Source organism: Gadus chalcogrammus, chromosome 15 (assembly GCF_026213295.1).
Source record: "Gadus chalcogrammus isolate NIFS_2021 chromosome 15, NIFS_Gcha_1.0, whole genome shotgun sequence".
NCBI lineage: Eukaryota > Metazoa > Chordata > Actinopteri > Gadiformes > Gadidae > Gadus > Gadus chalcogrammus.
Genome location: NC_079426.1, coordinates 12,324,206 through 12,341,670, shown reverse-complemented (window position 1 = coordinate 12,341,670; position 17,465 = coordinate 12,324,206). Strand labels below are relative to the sequence as shown.

Sequence of the window (17,465 nt, the reverse complement as noted above, 5' to 3'; positions counted from 1 at the left end):
AGACAGACAGACAGACAGACAGACAGACAGACAGACAGACAGACAGACAGACAGACAGACAGACAGACAGATAGATAGATAGATAGATAGATAGATAGATAGATAGATAGATAGATAGATAGATAGATAGATAGATAGATAGATAGATAGATAGATAGATAGATAGATAGATAGAGAGAGAGAGAGAGAGAGCTGTCCTCGGGTCTTGTCCCAGCGAGAGAGAGAAAGAGAGACAGAGACAGAGACAGAGAGAGAAAGAGAGACAGAGACCGAGACAGAGACAGAGAGAGAAGAGAGAAGAGAGACAGAGACAGAGACAGAGACAGAGAGAGAAAGAGGGAGGGCTGTCCTCGGGTCTTGGCCCAAGAGAGAGAGTGAGACAGAGAGAGAGCGAGAGAGGGCTGATGCTCCTCTCCCTTGGGACGAGACATTAACACTGTGAGGGTCTCTTCCAGAACTGCTTCTCTCCGCTCCGTGGGCCAACTCGGAGCCGGAGCCCGGGCATCGCAGAAACAAATTAGCTTAATCGCATGAGAACCGTTTTCGGCCTGCCAATTTAGATTTCGAAGCGACGTCCGGGCAAAAGACACACACATGAAACAAGGGAATCTAGCTCTCAGGCATTCAGTTGATTAAGCTGTTTCAATAGGAGCCCTGGCGCAAGAGAAAACATTTTCATCTGCTGTCTGGTTTTATTTCAAGAAGGGTAAACAAGCAGGCCTAATTAGAACAGGGCGGCGTAAACCCTTTTGTACGCCTGCCGAAAAATGGCAGCACAATAATTATCTTGGAAGAAGTGCGTGTCACTATGTGTTTGTAGCCTTTTGTGTGGGATAAGATAGTACTTTAATCACCCCAGATCGTGCTGGCATGCTAGTCTCCGGAGGAGCCCTCTGTGTAATGATTTGGAATCATAAAAATTCATGAAATTAAATCAAATTAAGCCAATAAAAGACGGCAAATCCCTGGGCTCGGTCTGCGATGCAGACTACCTGTAGAAGGCATTGATGCAAAAGAAGCCCTAGCCCCTACTTGCTGCTAAAAAACAGTTTATGTGAATTTACTGTATGTCCCTTTGGATAAATAAGTCTACCAAATGCATAAATAGCACATTTAATTGCTTTAGCGGCTATGCACTCAGCAGTTGTAAGAGGGTCCTCAGACACACATCCACACCTTCCAGTCCATATTCACCCAGGACCCACCCACCCACCCACCCACCCACCCACACACACACACACACACACACACACACACACACACACACACACACACACACACACACACACACACACACACACACACACACACACACACACACACACACACACACACACACACACACACACACACACACACACACACACACGCTTTGATAACCCAGCCTCAACTGCATGTCACTTTGACTAAAAGTGTGTGCTGGAGTCCTAAATGTAATGGAAATGTAAAATAATGCACTGGAAGTGTGTACTTACGTCTATCAGATACACTGATCTCCAGGTGAATCATTCCTTGCTCTTTATCCAACCCCAGTCGGGACCTGCAACAGTTAATACAATAAGAACTTTATCTATTAAACATACTTTAATATCTGCCCTCTGAATTTAATCAGAACAATGAAGACTGCAGTAATTATTGTGAAAATAGATAAATAATAGATATAATAAACATAAGAAATTGTAGCCTCCATACATATACACATATACATATATATTATGTAGGCTACAATTTGTTAGTTAATTAGTTACTTCTATTCATTATAATTATTTATCTATTTATATATATAATATATATACACATATAATATAATATATATATACATATACATACATACATACATACATACATACATACATACATACATACATACATACATACATACATACATACATACATACATACATACATACATACATACATACATACATACATACGGACACAATAGCTTGAATTATGAATACCAACACTACAACAGATGTTTCTATTTCCAACACATTGACCTAAGCGTTAACCATTTTTACTCATACAATAATAAGCTGAAAGACTATATATGAAAGATATGTGGTTGGAATCCAATGTTTAATGGCAGCAGTTAAGTGCATTTTGACAGCGAGTGTTCACTTGTTGCAATAATGGCCACTCTCAGGTCTAAATATAGCTTTCTTGTCATTTTCGATTCGCCATCTGGGGTCTGAAGTATGGTATAAAGTAACAGACCCGCCCGCGCCTCTATCGGCGTTTGGTAATTGCTTCGCGGACGTTTTTCACCTTTAATAGACACTTTGTCAAATCCCACGTCGCCGTTCTATTGGCCAACAGGCGACCAGGGACAGGGTGCTCTGGGTTCCCATTGGTGGCTGAGACCACACTGATAAACTGTGGCCTGCTTAATTGTCTTGCTTGGGCCGCCATAAGTTATGGTTAATGTGTGGTTGTCAGCTATTAGATAAGATAAGGTTTTTTTTCTCCCAGGGCTAAGTTTGATATAAAGAGACATTTAAGCTGAGCTCTTCACGTGTGAACGGCTTTTATCTATTCTTTAGGCTCCGTTAACGACAACAGCGTGGCTAGAGCTGACATTGACAAACCGTCTCACGTGGGAGCCTTTTTTCACAACACCAGCCTCATCCATCCATGTCTGATTTACATTGTTCTGTATTCCACAAACAATGCAAGTAACACTGAAACAGATTTAAGGGTATGTTCACAGTACTACAGAATACAATCTGTTCATATTATGATGGAATGAATATACTATAGACTATAGAATGTTGAAAATACATAAATGTATATAAAGTCCAATAACATTAGAAAAAGTTAAAAAAACCGACACATGTGTTTGAATGCCGTAGGCTGGTGTATTATTCCTCACCAGTAGAATCTGTTGGCGACGACGTTGTCATGGACAAGCTGCCATCTTCTCCCAAATTCGACAGACACATAAAGCTGGGAAACAGAAGGGGAGACATCGGGCGTGATTAAACGAAATGTCTGTTGTAAAGAAATAACCAGCAGAGGGCTTTAGTCCTTAGAAATCTTTTGGCAGTTGTAACTTGTGTAATTTGGTGAAATTCTTGGATTAGGCACCTAATTAAACACTTCTGAGGTCGATGTTATGCTTGGAGACAAAATCACCAGAGAACAGTTGTTTCCAAATGGTAATGCTTCCATGCAAACAGTTAGATGTTCAAAAGCATCGTGGTTTGACATCGGACATTTTATTGGCAGGGTAATCAATCAACTGTGTGGTACAATTTTGCCAACATGATAAATCAAGAGCTGGATACATTTTTCAATAGGAATTATGGGGGATACAGTATTTCCGCCTTGCAAAGCCTCCTGTTGTTCTTCCTTCAACTCTCAGGTATTTTATTTCATTTTATTTGTCAAGAAAAATCACAAATCTCAGAAAAACATTAAGTCACTTTCAAATAAAAAAAATGCTAGCAATAGCATCAAAGCAAACTTTGCCAAGAGATCCTTTATTTTATATTTACTGTTGTCAAACGGCAATTGATGGCATTTGACAAAGCTTTCTGGCTCCACTGGCTCCATTTATCCATTTATCTCCCTCTAACCATGGCCCGGCATTTCCTCACTGAGTATCAAACCTTTCAGAATCAGCTCTTGGAAGTTCAGTCTGATGCCTGTTGTGCAGAGCATGGTAGACAGCATGTTTTTGTGTGTGTGTGTGTGTGTGTGTGTGTGTGTGTGTGTGTGTGTGTGTGTGTGTGTGTGTGTGTGTGTGTGTGTGTGTGTGTGTGTGTGTGTGTGTGTGTGTGTGTGTTTGTGTACGCACTGCAGTTGCCTTTGTGGTTCAAAGGGTGTGTTTTATTTTGCGTGTGTGTGTGAGCAAATTGGTGTTTGTGAAAAAATGGTTGTGCGTACACACACAGGCAGGTGTCTCCGGTGCCTCAAGCTGTGTGTTTCTTTATTTTTCAGTCTGTGCTAGTCAAAAGGCGTGCAAGAGGGAACTTTGTTTCATTTGATGAGAGTCTCTTCTGTCAGCTGCCTCTATATCTTTATCAAGGACATGGTACCATGCGCTGGGAAAAGGCAACTCTGCTGTTCGTTTTAAGGAGAGGAAAGCAGATTTAGCCGGCTGTGCCTTGGTGTCTTGGGTAATGAGGGTCCAGACACAATTAACAAAATAACAGAACACATTTTCCGGAAGACAAATTGCCTTAAATAAAATATCCAAAACTTTATTTCTCGACTTCGGCTTCACAAAGCAGAAAAACTAAATTCAATAAACGACCTGAAGAAAGGTAATTACGCAAACATAAAAGACATAAATAATAAATTAATAATAAATATTTCAAGATCCATCGCAAATAAACAACAAAACAACCCCAAACAATTATTAGAGTTCAGATTTCTCCCTGAAGCCTTAATGCATTTTACTTTCCCTTTCATGTCTCTCTTCTTTTTTATTCTACCTTGACTTTCAGTTTCAGTTTCACCACGCCCGGCTTACTCCGCACACACATTACCTTCTGATCGTGGCTGTAGGCCAGGATCCAGTCCTCCTGCTCGGGGTGAAAGAGCAGGCTGAGGATGTCGAAGCCCAGGCTGTGTCTCCGGTAGGACGCCCCCTCGTCAGCACTAATGAGCAGACTGCTCTCCACCTCGGGGTCAGTCAGCAGCATGATCTGAGATGAGACGAGACAGGGCCATGAGGAGGAAATGGATAGACGGCGCCTCGAGAGACTCCCATCCAGGGCGCTCAGATGTGCAATCAAATCCTATGGAGTGGATAATATATCACATTTCTATATAACTGGGGCAGTGCAACGTTGCACCAAAAAGGAAACTATAGTTTTTCTATCCAGAACCGGCCGTGCTCTTATGGGAACGATAAGTATATGCTTTTTTATAGCTGTGTTTCTCTAATAGCTGCTGTAGGCGAAGAGACGGGGGTACCTTTCTTTTGTTGTTTGGACTGACGTACAAGTAGCTCAGTATCGTCTTCAGTCCCACTCTCTCGTTCAGCTTCTCGTAGGTAGTTCCATAGTCGGTGGACCTGAAATGGGAGTTGAAGGATGTAGTCAGTGAGCTGTTGTGACCGGATAAAGGATGATGGGATGATACTTTACAAGTTCAAAAACACTGATGAGGTCTTGTAGTCTCAAGTGGCCAGCAGAAAATGACAAGTAATTTACTAATCATATTTTAATGAGCCAAATTAAGTAATTATTTTCTCTGTACGGTTCAGGATGCCATAATCACCAGCAAAACCTTTGCGGAAAAAATAAACAAAATGAATTAAGCAGCAAGAATATGCTTTATTTTGTAATCTTTCATTAAAGGGACAGTATTTTGCCATCTGTTGCAACAGTTGGCCATCGGTATTTCAGAATTTCTGTCAAGGCTGGGGCCCTGTCATTTGGGAATTGTGAACATGATATGAAAAGGCATCTCATCTCCATTGTATCTCCATGAAGCATTCCTGCACATGTATTCCTGCCAGTCCCATCCAAGTTCTTAGTCGAAGGAGATAACACAGTAATTGCAGACCTTGTATTGGCAAGGTGGAACTGCTAAGAAAATCCATCTCTTACCTCCATAAAGAACTCTCCGTAACTCTGCCTGTGGTGAAGTCAAAGTATTTTGTCAGCATAAGAATCACCTAGAGAAAAGACAACAAACGATCAACTCAAGTATCAGTACAAGCGCCATCTATTCACAAACACTTCTATCCAAAGCAACTTGTTTGAGACACATATAGGGCCCTATCTTGCATCCGGCGCAATTGACTTAATTACTGGCGTATGTGTCGTTGCTAGTTTGCAACTGACGCAGAGCGTTCTTTTCCCTCCTGCCCAACGCGTCGGTAAATTAGGGAATGATCTTGCACCCCAAGGGGCGGTTCGGCGAAAGGAGGTGGCGTGTTCTGGCGCAAACGTTCCCTGGTGCTATTTTGCAGTTTCAGAAGCCACTTGCGCCACAAACCAGGAAATACCTGGTTTAAAGTCAGTGGCGTGTTGTTCAGATGCTATTTTAAGGGCGCATGCATAATGTTGCTTGTGCACCTCGCGCATACACTTTGCTTCTCTCATCTACCTAGCCACACATTCTTGGTAAATTATTTGGGAAAGAACAGCTGATACAGCGGTAATAAGTTGACTGCGAATCACAATGCATCTGCAAACACCGCACAGCAAACACATATTTTCTTGACACAGACATCGTGTACAAGCCCATACCTTTTAGGATTGATGAGCATTTGATTGTGAGAAACATTGTTTTACCGCGATTGAGTGTTAAAAAGAATGAATGAAGTGTGTGTATTTGTAAAATAATTAATGAATGCGGGTGCGTGTGTGCGTCCATCTGTTTAAACACACACAAACTAAACACGTAACGCATAATACAGCCCATGGCAATGTATATTAACGGGGGGACGCATGCATATTAGGAACACAAGTTGATAACGATAATGCATACAATACTGATAAGAAACAATGTTTATAATGTATTGAGTATATAAATACCGTAAATAGAACCACAGTTACCGCATATCATATGTGTGTTAAGTTTTCTTTGCCGAAATTTATTTGAGGACTCAGTATTTCTGAAGTTGTGGAAGAAAACCTGCATCTGTCTCATCGGAGACTACAGATGCGCTGTCAAAATATCAACTTGTCAGATTCAAATGCGCTAATGGCTCTTAAAGGGGATGGGAGCTGGCACTCTCATTGGTTTATTGCATGTTACGCCCAAACCACACCTACAGGTAATTAGGCTAATTCAGACCAAACCTTTTTAGATTTGTGCCGGAGGCAAGAGTAATTTTTGCGCCGGTAAAATAGCGACATCGCCATAGAACCGCCCACAAAGCTACTTGCGCTTGGTGCTTCTCACTTGTGTTTCAGACCGTTAAAATAGGGCCCTTTGACTATTCTACTGGACTATCCTGCCCCCAGCATTATTATCAGTTGTATAAAACCAAAACAAAACAACACTTTTTGTATCGATAACATAATGGGTTTTGAATGATATCTGCCTTAACAAGGAAGGGCTAAAGGGTTGCCGGTAGGCATGGGCTGACCCGGCTCAGGACCTTTCTGTGGGAAGAGCAGTATATTAAAAGCAGCGTCATCTTGCCCACCGAGGTAGATAAAGATAACTACGTACTTTTATCATCCCTGTGGGGAAATTACTTTTTTGAGGCACAACAATACAGGACAAAACTACTAACACAGTAGACACCAGAAAACAATTGCACATTGTTCAAACATAAATAATATACACTTTCTGAAAAGGTACTAGTGATTCTTGAGGGTGAGGGAGTTAAAATAGTTAAATAAAGGGATGGATGTATAAAGTATTAACCGAGCGTGTGGCAGTACATTTATTGAGATGAATGGCTGGCATGTACTATTATTTATTAGCTTTTTGGTGCCGGTGGAAGGGTGGATGGGGCTGTAAAATACTACAATCGGTGAACTATAAATAAATAAACAATACGTCATTCTGTCATACCTGGCACGGGCGTCCATAAATATCTCAAGGCATCTCTTTGGAATAGGATCGTAAAAGTGACATAGTGTTGCAGAGGTTTTATACGAGCCTTTACTTAATATGAATGAAAAAGCAATAAAGATTGCAAGATAAATTTCAAAACAGCCCCACATGTTAATTAACAGCAGCAGGGATAGGGGGGTTGGTGTCGGGGGGGAGGGGACAGGCCTGTTTGCAAATCCTTTAACAGAGAATCTCCCTTTTCTTCTCTGCTTGTCTCGAAGACTGGACCACAGCACTCACGTTACGGAGGGGAACAAGTTAAAAGTTAATGATTTCCCTACTTTACCTCGAAAGCAAAGACAACAACATAAACCTTTTCAATAACAATGTTCTAGCTGCACGGATACAAACCCAATTGTACAGGCTGCTGATAGATCGAATTCTGCTGTAAGACTGCATCAAATGCACATTTATAACACGGGTAAAATGGAAGTCATTCTATGGTGCTTGGACAGTCGCTCTCTGCAGTCACAGAGATGAGAGCATTACATTACATATAGTATTAGCAGTAAATTAGCAGACACTAAATGATCAGGCCTAATAAGCATAAGTGCTGCTGGCTATACACACGTTATCCCCATCAGAGATAAGGCAACACTCGGGGGAGCTCCAGCTCGAAGGCAATATAAATTACTGATATTAATAGAGACCGTCTTCCTCCTACTTCTCACTCTCTCTCTGCTCTCAGTGTCCCCTGCTCTTCTGCGGTGCCATCATCGCTAGGTTCACAAAGATCTCCCTTGGTCATTTATTCTACTTAGGTGAGACAATATACTATTTCATTTTTTTGAATCGACCCATGGTGAAGGCAGAGACGTGTCAATACTGAGCAAGTGTATGGGTTAGGGCATCTTGCTCATGGATGCCTACGAGTTAGGCTGTGGACATTTGGAATCAAAACCAGCACGTTTGGGTTGGGAGTAGAACACCATTACCACCAACAACTATTCTATCCTTCCCCACCACCCCATCAGTCTAATTGTAGATGACTTATTTCTGAAACATTCTCGTCTGTTATTTGTTCAAGTCATGTGCCGAGAGTCGAGCGAGTAAACAATATGCTTACTGAGGACTTTTTTCATTATTCATTTAAGCAAAGGACAAGCGAACACAATAAAATGTATCAGTCCTATTAAATATCTTGTTGACTTCCAAACAAACCCAGCCATACTGGACATTGACATAAACAATAGAACAATCCATATTAGTTTACAGAGATGGACAAATTACTTTTCCCCTTTGTTTTGCAAGGCAATTAACTTTATGCATTTCCTTGGGACGGGGTCCAGTAGTAATGTCCTGTATCATTTGTATGCACAACATAGAGCCAGCTGGAAATCCAGCTTCTCTGTGACAGTCATTGACAGGGAAAGGTAAGTCCCCCATGCGTACCGCATAATACTGCTAACCTATACAGAATCTATTCAGAAGGGCCTTCCAAGATGGTGTCAATCACACTGCAGCTATCTAGTGCCGGGTCAAAATTTTCTTTGGGGGATAACTGTGCTTTGTGCTGAATAAAGGCTAAAGTTAACTTCACACCAGTTTCCATATCCTCCTCTCTGATTAAAAAGAGGAGCATAATAGGAAGTAGAAAGTGTACCAGGATGATGGATTGATGCTATTATTAGACCGTTGTGTTGAAAGTATTTGACATATTTCCTTTCTTCCTCCAACATGCGGCATGCTATTGATAAATAGAGTTTAGATGTACAGACAGACAGTGTAGCGATAAGGATAGAAAGATGGACAGATGGAAAGAACTCCAAGGAAATCAAAGGTTTTCGAGTCCTATACAAATTCACCTTACAAAGGAGAAGATATGCAAAATGCAAAAATATGCGTTGTTGGCTGAAAAGACTTTCAGGTTTTCTTGAATGAACTTCACATCCCTTCATGTGCAGTCCTTGTCCTGAAGGCTCCTCTCCAATACTGAATACCTGTGTTACCCTAATCTCTGACCGGATTATGGCCATCCGTACACCCGGCGTACCAACAAGCTCTTCTACACCTTCAGAAGGGGATTACTTGACATACGAGAATGAACAAATTGATTTTCAAGTCCTAAATCCTGTTCAAATCTCCGACCTACTGACAAAATGAAAAAAAAAATGCGGTTGAGTGTCGAAGAATGAATAGGGTTTTAACAGAGATTTAAAGGGCTTAGGTTGAAAGGGATTAGCCAACGTTACATGAAGATGTTATGTGAGCAGGAATAGAAAAGGACGAGTGGAGTGTAGATTTAGATGGGAGGAACGTTAGGGGGGGAGGTGGGGGGGGGGTCCATTAGCGGGGGAGAGGGAACACCTGAATGAGACAAATTAATCGGCATACAGAGCAGGTATTACAATTCCCCGCACTCCCTCCCCTGTGCTCGCTGATCAAGGCTTAAATCAGCTGTTGGAGTTCAATTCCCTCGTCTATAGACCTGCCAGCGTGTTTAGCCGACGCAATTAAACAGATGGATGATTCCATATAAGAAAAAGCAATTGCAGCACACGGTTCCTGAGCAGAACAGGAGAATATCGAAAAGCAAATCACAGCATTACCTGAAAATAAAAAGAATGAAGACATGGTGTCGGAAAACACAATTAATGTGACGTGTTGTTTTTTTTGACCTCATGGGGAAATGAATGAACTAATGTGGTATTTTCCACTGGAGCATTTGCTATGATTAAAGTCACGCTAAATGCCCCTGTTGACTATCTTGCTGTTAACAAGGAGAGTACAGAGAGTTTTATTGTTATATATTCCACAATTTATTTAATTTACCTTTCCTGTCCCTTCCCTCGACCCAATTCTATTTCCAGCCAACTCTACAACATACTAATGGTTTATTATCTAGCTTACTCAACCATGTTTAATAGCTGTGGACGAGGTCACTGCACAAAACTCTAATGCAATTTTAGTAGCCAAGTCTTCTGTACACTCCTACACAGTTTAAATGAGCAGTCCCCACTTGCCGCAGCGTAATATTGACCTGATTTCTCACGTTAACTGTAATAAACACAAATAATCTTGGCAGTGCTTATAATCTCGATAAATTAGTAACACACAGAATAATGGGCCAAAACGCCTCATGGAATTCTACTAATCCAAAACCATCCAACTCCTTTATGTCCTTTAGAGATATTTACATGAAATATTTATATATCGACATAAAACAACAAGAAAACAATTCCATGCCTAAAAAAATGTGTTGATGGCCTCTGGGGCCGGCAAGGCACAAACTTCATAAAAGCCTCAACATGAAAAAGTGTGCCTATGAAAAGCACATCCCTATGAAACAGCATCGCTAATCTCATTGACAAAAAGCGAGAGCTGTCCGTTCCAATTCACACGTTTATAATAATTGGCGAACTGAGGCGTAAGCAAAAAGAAGGAAAAAAAAATGGTAACACATCAAGTGTATCTTTATCGCACTTGTTGTAACCCCGAGAGGGACTGGTCTGCCACATCAATTCACAACTCTTTATTAACACAGACAATGTTTCCGAACAGAGCAGATGTTTGATTCGCTGGTCGTTTGAAGTCAGAGCGGCTGGCTTCCTCTCTTCTAACAGGTCAACAAGCTCATACATTATGGAGTGACTTCACAACAGAGTCGTCAAAATAATATTAATATCCCTTTGGCGATGCCTCTCCCGTCTACCTTTTGAGGGATCAAAGTGTATTTTGGTGACCAGCTCTTCAAGTAAGAACCCTTGTGGATAACCTCATGCTTGCCATGTTATACATTCCAAAAATGTCCCGTCCCTTAATACGCGTCATCCTGTGTCACTATAAAAGGAGTTTACTTCTGATAGTCAGAAAATATCTCAGGCAAGCTATGCTTCAGTAGTTAAATAAAAAGACACCCAACTTTCTAAACAGTTGAACGCAGTTGAATATAACTCCAATAAATTCCTTTTAATCCCACTAACCACCAACTGAAAAGGTCCATACTCCAAAACCTCATGTTCAGAAAAGACCCTTAGTATATTTATTTTATATCCTGTAGGAATACAGTTTTTTTTCCATATTTTCGATGCATTCCTTGTATGTAAAGGTTCACTTGGCAATACAACTATTTCTGGTTCAAATGCTGAGGTTGGATAAGCTAGCCTGGGAGTAAACACCACAGTTTCATCCTTTCAGCCCTCCACGGCTGGCTGCACCAACAGCTAGGACAGCAAAGGCTTTTCCTAACGGTAAGGGTGTTTTGGGCAGCGATTGATTTACAATTATGGGTGTGGCTTTACGTTGTTCAAGACTCGGGCCAATCAGATTAAATAATAGTAAGAGACAGTCATGCTCTCTTCGCCCTTCCTGAATCCTGTTTGAAGTAAAGAAACGGTATTCTGTGCAGGTTATATTTCAAAAGGGCTGAAATTATGCCACCAGGTGTGGGTGTGATTAGCCATTACAAGACAGACAAGCTGGACATTCCCACTTGTGATGTCACTAAAACACAGAAAGAGACCGATTTTCAAACGGCTTGTAATGGCTAATTACACTCACACCGGGTGGCATAATATCACCCCTTTAACATCGTTACTCAGTGTAATTTTGATAGCACCATAGCTACACTTTCCTTGGGCGCCGGCATTGCTTTAAATTTCCCAGACTGCGGGGCTCCTTGCCTCGCCATGCTGCCTTTGGAAGAGGCTTTAAACAGACTTGAGGCCGGACTGATGAGTAGAGAAAGAATGAGTTGTAGGGAAATCAGGAAGGTCTCACAGAGTGTTGCCTTCCAGCCAAAATGCACTGGGTTCAACCCCCTGCCTGCAACATTCTTGGGTAAGGTGCCTACCAACCCCTTCACAACTTAACGACCAGCAGCTGAAGTCACCATTAGCAGCTTCGGGGGAGAGCGTCCGCTAAATGATTAAATAATGAAATAGTAATAGCGGTGGAGGGTCTGTGAGGAACACTGAATGAAACATCCAGCAGGCAGTGTTCTTAGGATACTGCTCCTGCCTCATAGCGCCTGTCCAACATGTTGGGGTTTCCAACAAAGATCAAAGCGCTTGTGTTTATATGTAGATCAAAGAAGAGATGCCTCGTGGATTGGTAAATAGATTGCGTATTGGTGAATAGATTCGAGTAGCATATAGCATTAGTTAGTAGGTAATACAACAAGGGTACATTAATTAATATTAGTTGTTAATGCAGTAATAAGATAACTATCTGCTGATTAACAGTAAACTAATGGTCTCGTCAAAATGTGTTAGGGGGATTCATGTTAACTAAGGGAGTCTTGTTAACCAAGCAAATGCTGTTCGTGTTAACTACAGTATTCATTTATGCATTATTTATGTAAGCCCAACCCATAACCTAACCCCTAAGCTAATGCTTTATAATTGTGCATATTACTGCATTAACTAACATTCATTCATGGTTGTTTAATGTAACCTTATTTAAGTGTTACCAGTTAGTGAGCTACTTGCTATTGTCTTATTTATTCCCTGACCGTGACATGCATTGCGAAACTGAAAAAAAAGAGCAAATTTGACTTTGGAAAAATATATTTCTAAACTCTTGCTGGCACTGACACACCCATGGGGATTGAGAATGCAGGTGACCAACAAAAACTCAACAGAAAGGCGAAAATTTTGTCTATATTTAGAAACAGCCAATTGCAGACTTGTCTGTAAGATATAATAATTGAATAGGGAAACAGCAAAGAGGTTGTTAGATTGTGGTAAGATAGAGGTGATAACAATGTGTATAACAGCGCGCGCGCGTGTGCATGCGTGCGTGCGTGCATGTGTGTGTGTGTGTGTGTGCGTGTGTGTGTGTGTGTGTGTGTGTGTGTGTGTGTGTGTGTGTGTGTGTGTGTGTGTGTGTGTGTGTGTGTGTGTGTGTGTGTGTGTGTGTGTGTGTGTGTGTGTGTGTGTGTGTGTGTGTGTGTGTGGGTGTGGTAACAGTGTGTAGTGAGTGTAGTATTGCAGTTTTTCACACCAAAAGAGGATTTGGTATACGTCTCTGAGAACGAAAGTTGTTAAGACGGTTTAAAAAGCCCTCTGGCTATCACTTGTGTGATTTAAGGTGTTAAAGCGTGGGCTAAGGTGAGAGCGGGAGCAGGAGCCTAAACTGGGAGTTAAAACAGAAGTTGGCTCCAGATTACATTTACTAAGAACAGGCTTGTCTGTTTGTGGGAGGTTCAACACGTCTTGGATCTGGATGTAAACTGAAGGCAGCCGGCCCTGTTGTCTGAACAAGCATGGAGTACATGTTTGAAGTGTTAAAGCAAAAGATACAAAGGTTCAATCAAGAAGAATGGAGGAGTGAGTGCATAGCCAGGCATGGTTTATCCATGTAAGGTAATAACCACAGGTGAAAAGAGCAAGGTGCATCCAATAGGATCCAAAATAGAGCAGAAGAGAACAATGCAGAGTGACCATATTGGAGTACATGAATGAAAATCATGTCCGATCAACAGACCAGCAGTCATGATGGGTTTTCTAATCCACTATTTCATAATACCCGTGTTTACTTGTTTCACATTTCATATGCTAAGCATCCCTGGAAGCAGGGATCCCTCTTCTGTGTTCCTTCTCAAGGTTCCTCCCCTCTGGGTTATGGGAGACTTTTCCTTTAAACCCCTCAGACAGCTTAGGGTTAGGGGGTGGGGGGTCTTATAAGTGGGCCTGTAAAGCCATTGAGGCTGGAACTGTAATTAAGGGTGAAACAAATAAACAATGACTTGACTACAATAGTTCATTGATGGCCAGTTAGTCCTGGAACAAGCTGCAGACCAAGCATTTCAAGGTTCAATCGATATTTCATAAAGCCATAACTAGTTTAGCGCCTGCTTCCCTCGACGTAGAATGACATTCAACATTTGATTCCACCTATCCTGGGGCTGATATGCCTGCCGTCTGCAGTGAGTTGTCAAATGACATTCATCACTATTATTTTAGGTCTGTACAACACTGGCCCATTAATATGCATATTAAGACCTGGGGCGCTGCACATAGCCAAATACATAAATAGCAATCAGGCAGGGGACTGGCACAGTCCGTCAGCCCAGTCATCGGATGGAATATTTTCTAGACAAATTCCAAGTTACCAACGTGGAACCAACTCCCTTAAGTCGCCAAACAGATTTATTTGAACATAATTTCCATTTGAAAGATTTGCAGTTTCACGGAGTGCAACTAAAAATACAACATTATTCAAAGAATCACAACAGCAAATAAGGACAGCAATATATCATTGAACACTGGCATGCACGCAGGCGCACACACACACACACACACACACACACACACACACACACACACACACACACACACACACACACACACACACACACACACACACACACACAATTCTAAAAAGACATGCACACACATGCATATGCGGGCACAAGCACAGATGCTTGCAAACACACACACACACACACACACACACACACACACACACACACACACACACACACACACACACACACACACACACACACACACACACACACACACACACACACACACACACACACACACACACACACACACAGGGCAAAGGGATCACATAAATAACATGTTATAACATGTTAATAACAATATGTAATGTTAATGCCCTATTGGAGGATAACAAAAAAAAGAATCTATATTTTCAATATAAGATTAATTACTGTATATAAGACTTATTATGTTAAATAAATCACGTGAAAAACTGACTCAATCTTTATTCAGAAACATGTTTTCGGGGGTTGGTAAATGTCCTGCCTCCCTGCTTTACTGCGCAATGTGCCCAAGAGAGAAGTGAAACGCATGAGCACTCAGGATGACGCAAACACAGGTCAAAATAGACCCACGTTGAACTCAGATTAGGCTAATTGACGTGTTCATTCACTCAGAAAGATCCCGACTCTCACATCTCCACCGGCAGTAACGATGAGTGAGGACAGTTGGCCGAGCAGGAGGTTTAACGTTGCGCAAAAATTGGAATGAACGACCCATCATACTCACGCTGCTGTTCTGTCCAGACCAGTGCACCATGGCTTGGTTATGGGCCGAGTCCCCTGTCAGGGCGAATGATGTGCTCGTCAGCTTAAACTCAGTCTGGCCCGAAAGCGAAGACGTGTCTTCCTTACTATTCCATTGCAATTCGGACCAAGTTTCACTGCGCTTTCTTCGACGCGTAATCACAGTGTGGTCATCTTCGGACACGGCGTTGTGTTCCCCCTGCGCCCGGTTCGTGTGTTCGACGCCATGTGGGACTCTGCGATGGGTTGACTCCCCGGAGTGATAAACTTTCTCTTGGCCATTGAATGCTTCCTTTCCGGGAAAAAATGCTTTTTGCCTTAACTGTTGCTGATGCTCTCTCCACGAACTTTCTTTTAATCCCACCGATCCACCTCCGTCGACTCGTTCACCGCTCTCCGGAGCCCCTTCGTCAGATGCGCCTTCGTTTAATCCGACAAACTCACCGCTGTACCGATCCCCATCCATCGACCGGAGGTCCTGCTGCTGTTGGCACGGCGGGGAGCATCTCGCCTCCGCTGTCGTTACGCACACGAGGGAAGTTAACGCCAATAGATAAACGCACTTCGCAACGGGCAAATACGGACATGAAACTAAGTTTTTCTCCATTCTACGTCAAGTGCCGTGGGTCATTCGCGTTGAGAACATGAACATTTCGCTGTGGAGCCGCCGTTCTGTGTCATCGCCTCGACCGAGTGGAGTCCGCACTGTGGCGCGCCGGGGCGGTGCGCGGTTAGCGCTCCTCACACTGATGCAACCGACGCGTCAGAGGAGGGGCTGGGGGGGCTGCTGCTTCTGCATGACGGGAGAAAGTCATTATTTCCCCGCATCTTGATCGCAACGTTTAGCGCGGAATTCAGTGTTTTTCAACTGTTGGGGTTGAAAGGTTGATTTTGTTTGTAGACAATTATTGTCCGCTGCGTAGAAGGAAAGTTGGCCCGACGCGCTGGAATACTCCAAAGAATATGAGTAAAGCTTCGGCATCGCCCGTTTTGCATGTTTAATTTTCACTTCGTTAAATATGACAGGCGTTCATAGGCCTATAACTGTTTGTCTACTCGACTCGTTGGCTGGTTTACAGTTTTTTATTTGAAGACGAATACCAAGAAGAAAAAAAAGAGAGCAGCCATTAGTGGATCCTAACATCGCCGTATATAACACAATTACACCTCACGCAGCCAACGGCCAATTGAAAGCTATTGACTATCCATTGGGCGGCGATCCAGCAAACTTAATGTTCCACCGTTAGAACAACTCCAGCCTGCCCTGCCCCTATGATTACTTTCTTTTTCTGAGCAGCGTTTAGTCAATAGCATGGGGAGGAGGATGTTGTTGACTAGTGACAGATGCCGAGGCAGCGACTCCGTGTATCGAACTCACACACACACACACACACACACACACACACACACACACACACACACACACACACACACACACACACACACACACACACACACACACACACACACACACACACACACACACACACACACGCCTCCCCATCGCTCTCAACGAAGACGTGCGCCCTCTCCCGCGCACGGGTCAACTGCACTCATTGGAAGCCATTAGCGCGCGGCCTGCACGGACGGGCCTGTCACAATCCGTTTGAGTTTGGCCCCCGCCAGACGGAGGGAAACCACTCCGTAATGCAGATTGATGGCTGATCGAGAGGCGGACAGCGGCTAAAGCGGATCAGCTCCGGATTGGAACAAAGTAGATAGCCGGGTCCTCGCTGTGAAAGAAAGTGCAGGAGTACCGCAGGACCAATTCAAATGGATTGAATAAATATTTAATTATCTTCGGTTTTAAGTTATGTTCTGTGGTTTCGGTTGCCTGTAGGAATTGGATTTCCAAGTCTGAGTTGTAGGCGTTTGACTAGAATGCATGTGGCAAATCATGCACACAAAGCAGCCGAAATTCAAACAGTCATTCCAGGCATCAAATAAATGCGAAAATGGAGAT

The 17,465-nt window shown here is 42.6% G+C and overlaps 1 protein-coding gene across 1 annotated transcript in view; it reads right to left on the bottom strand.

Annotated features, from left to right (window-relative positions):
* LOC130404998 (VPS10 domain-containing receptor SorCS1-like) overlaps positions 1–16,109 on the bottom strand; it is a 39,166-nt gene extending 23,057 nt beyond the window's left edge. Inside the window, exons 1-6 of the mRNA XM_056609950.1 lie at positions 15,486–16,109; positions 5,562–5,629; positions 4,924–5,023; positions 4,494–4,652; positions 2,873–2,946; positions 1,476–1,540 (exon numbers count right to left, since the gene is read on the bottom strand). Of these exons, the coding sequence (XP_056465925.1) occupies positions 1,476–1,540; positions 2,873–2,946; positions 4,494–4,652; positions 4,924–5,023; positions 5,562–5,629; positions 15,486–16,109 (1,090 nt within the window). The remainder of the gene's footprint in view (positions 1–1,475; positions 1,541–2,872; positions 2,947–4,493; positions 4,653–4,923; positions 5,024–5,561; positions 5,630–15,485) is intronic.
* Positions 16,110–17,465: the final 1,356 nt, after the last annotated feature.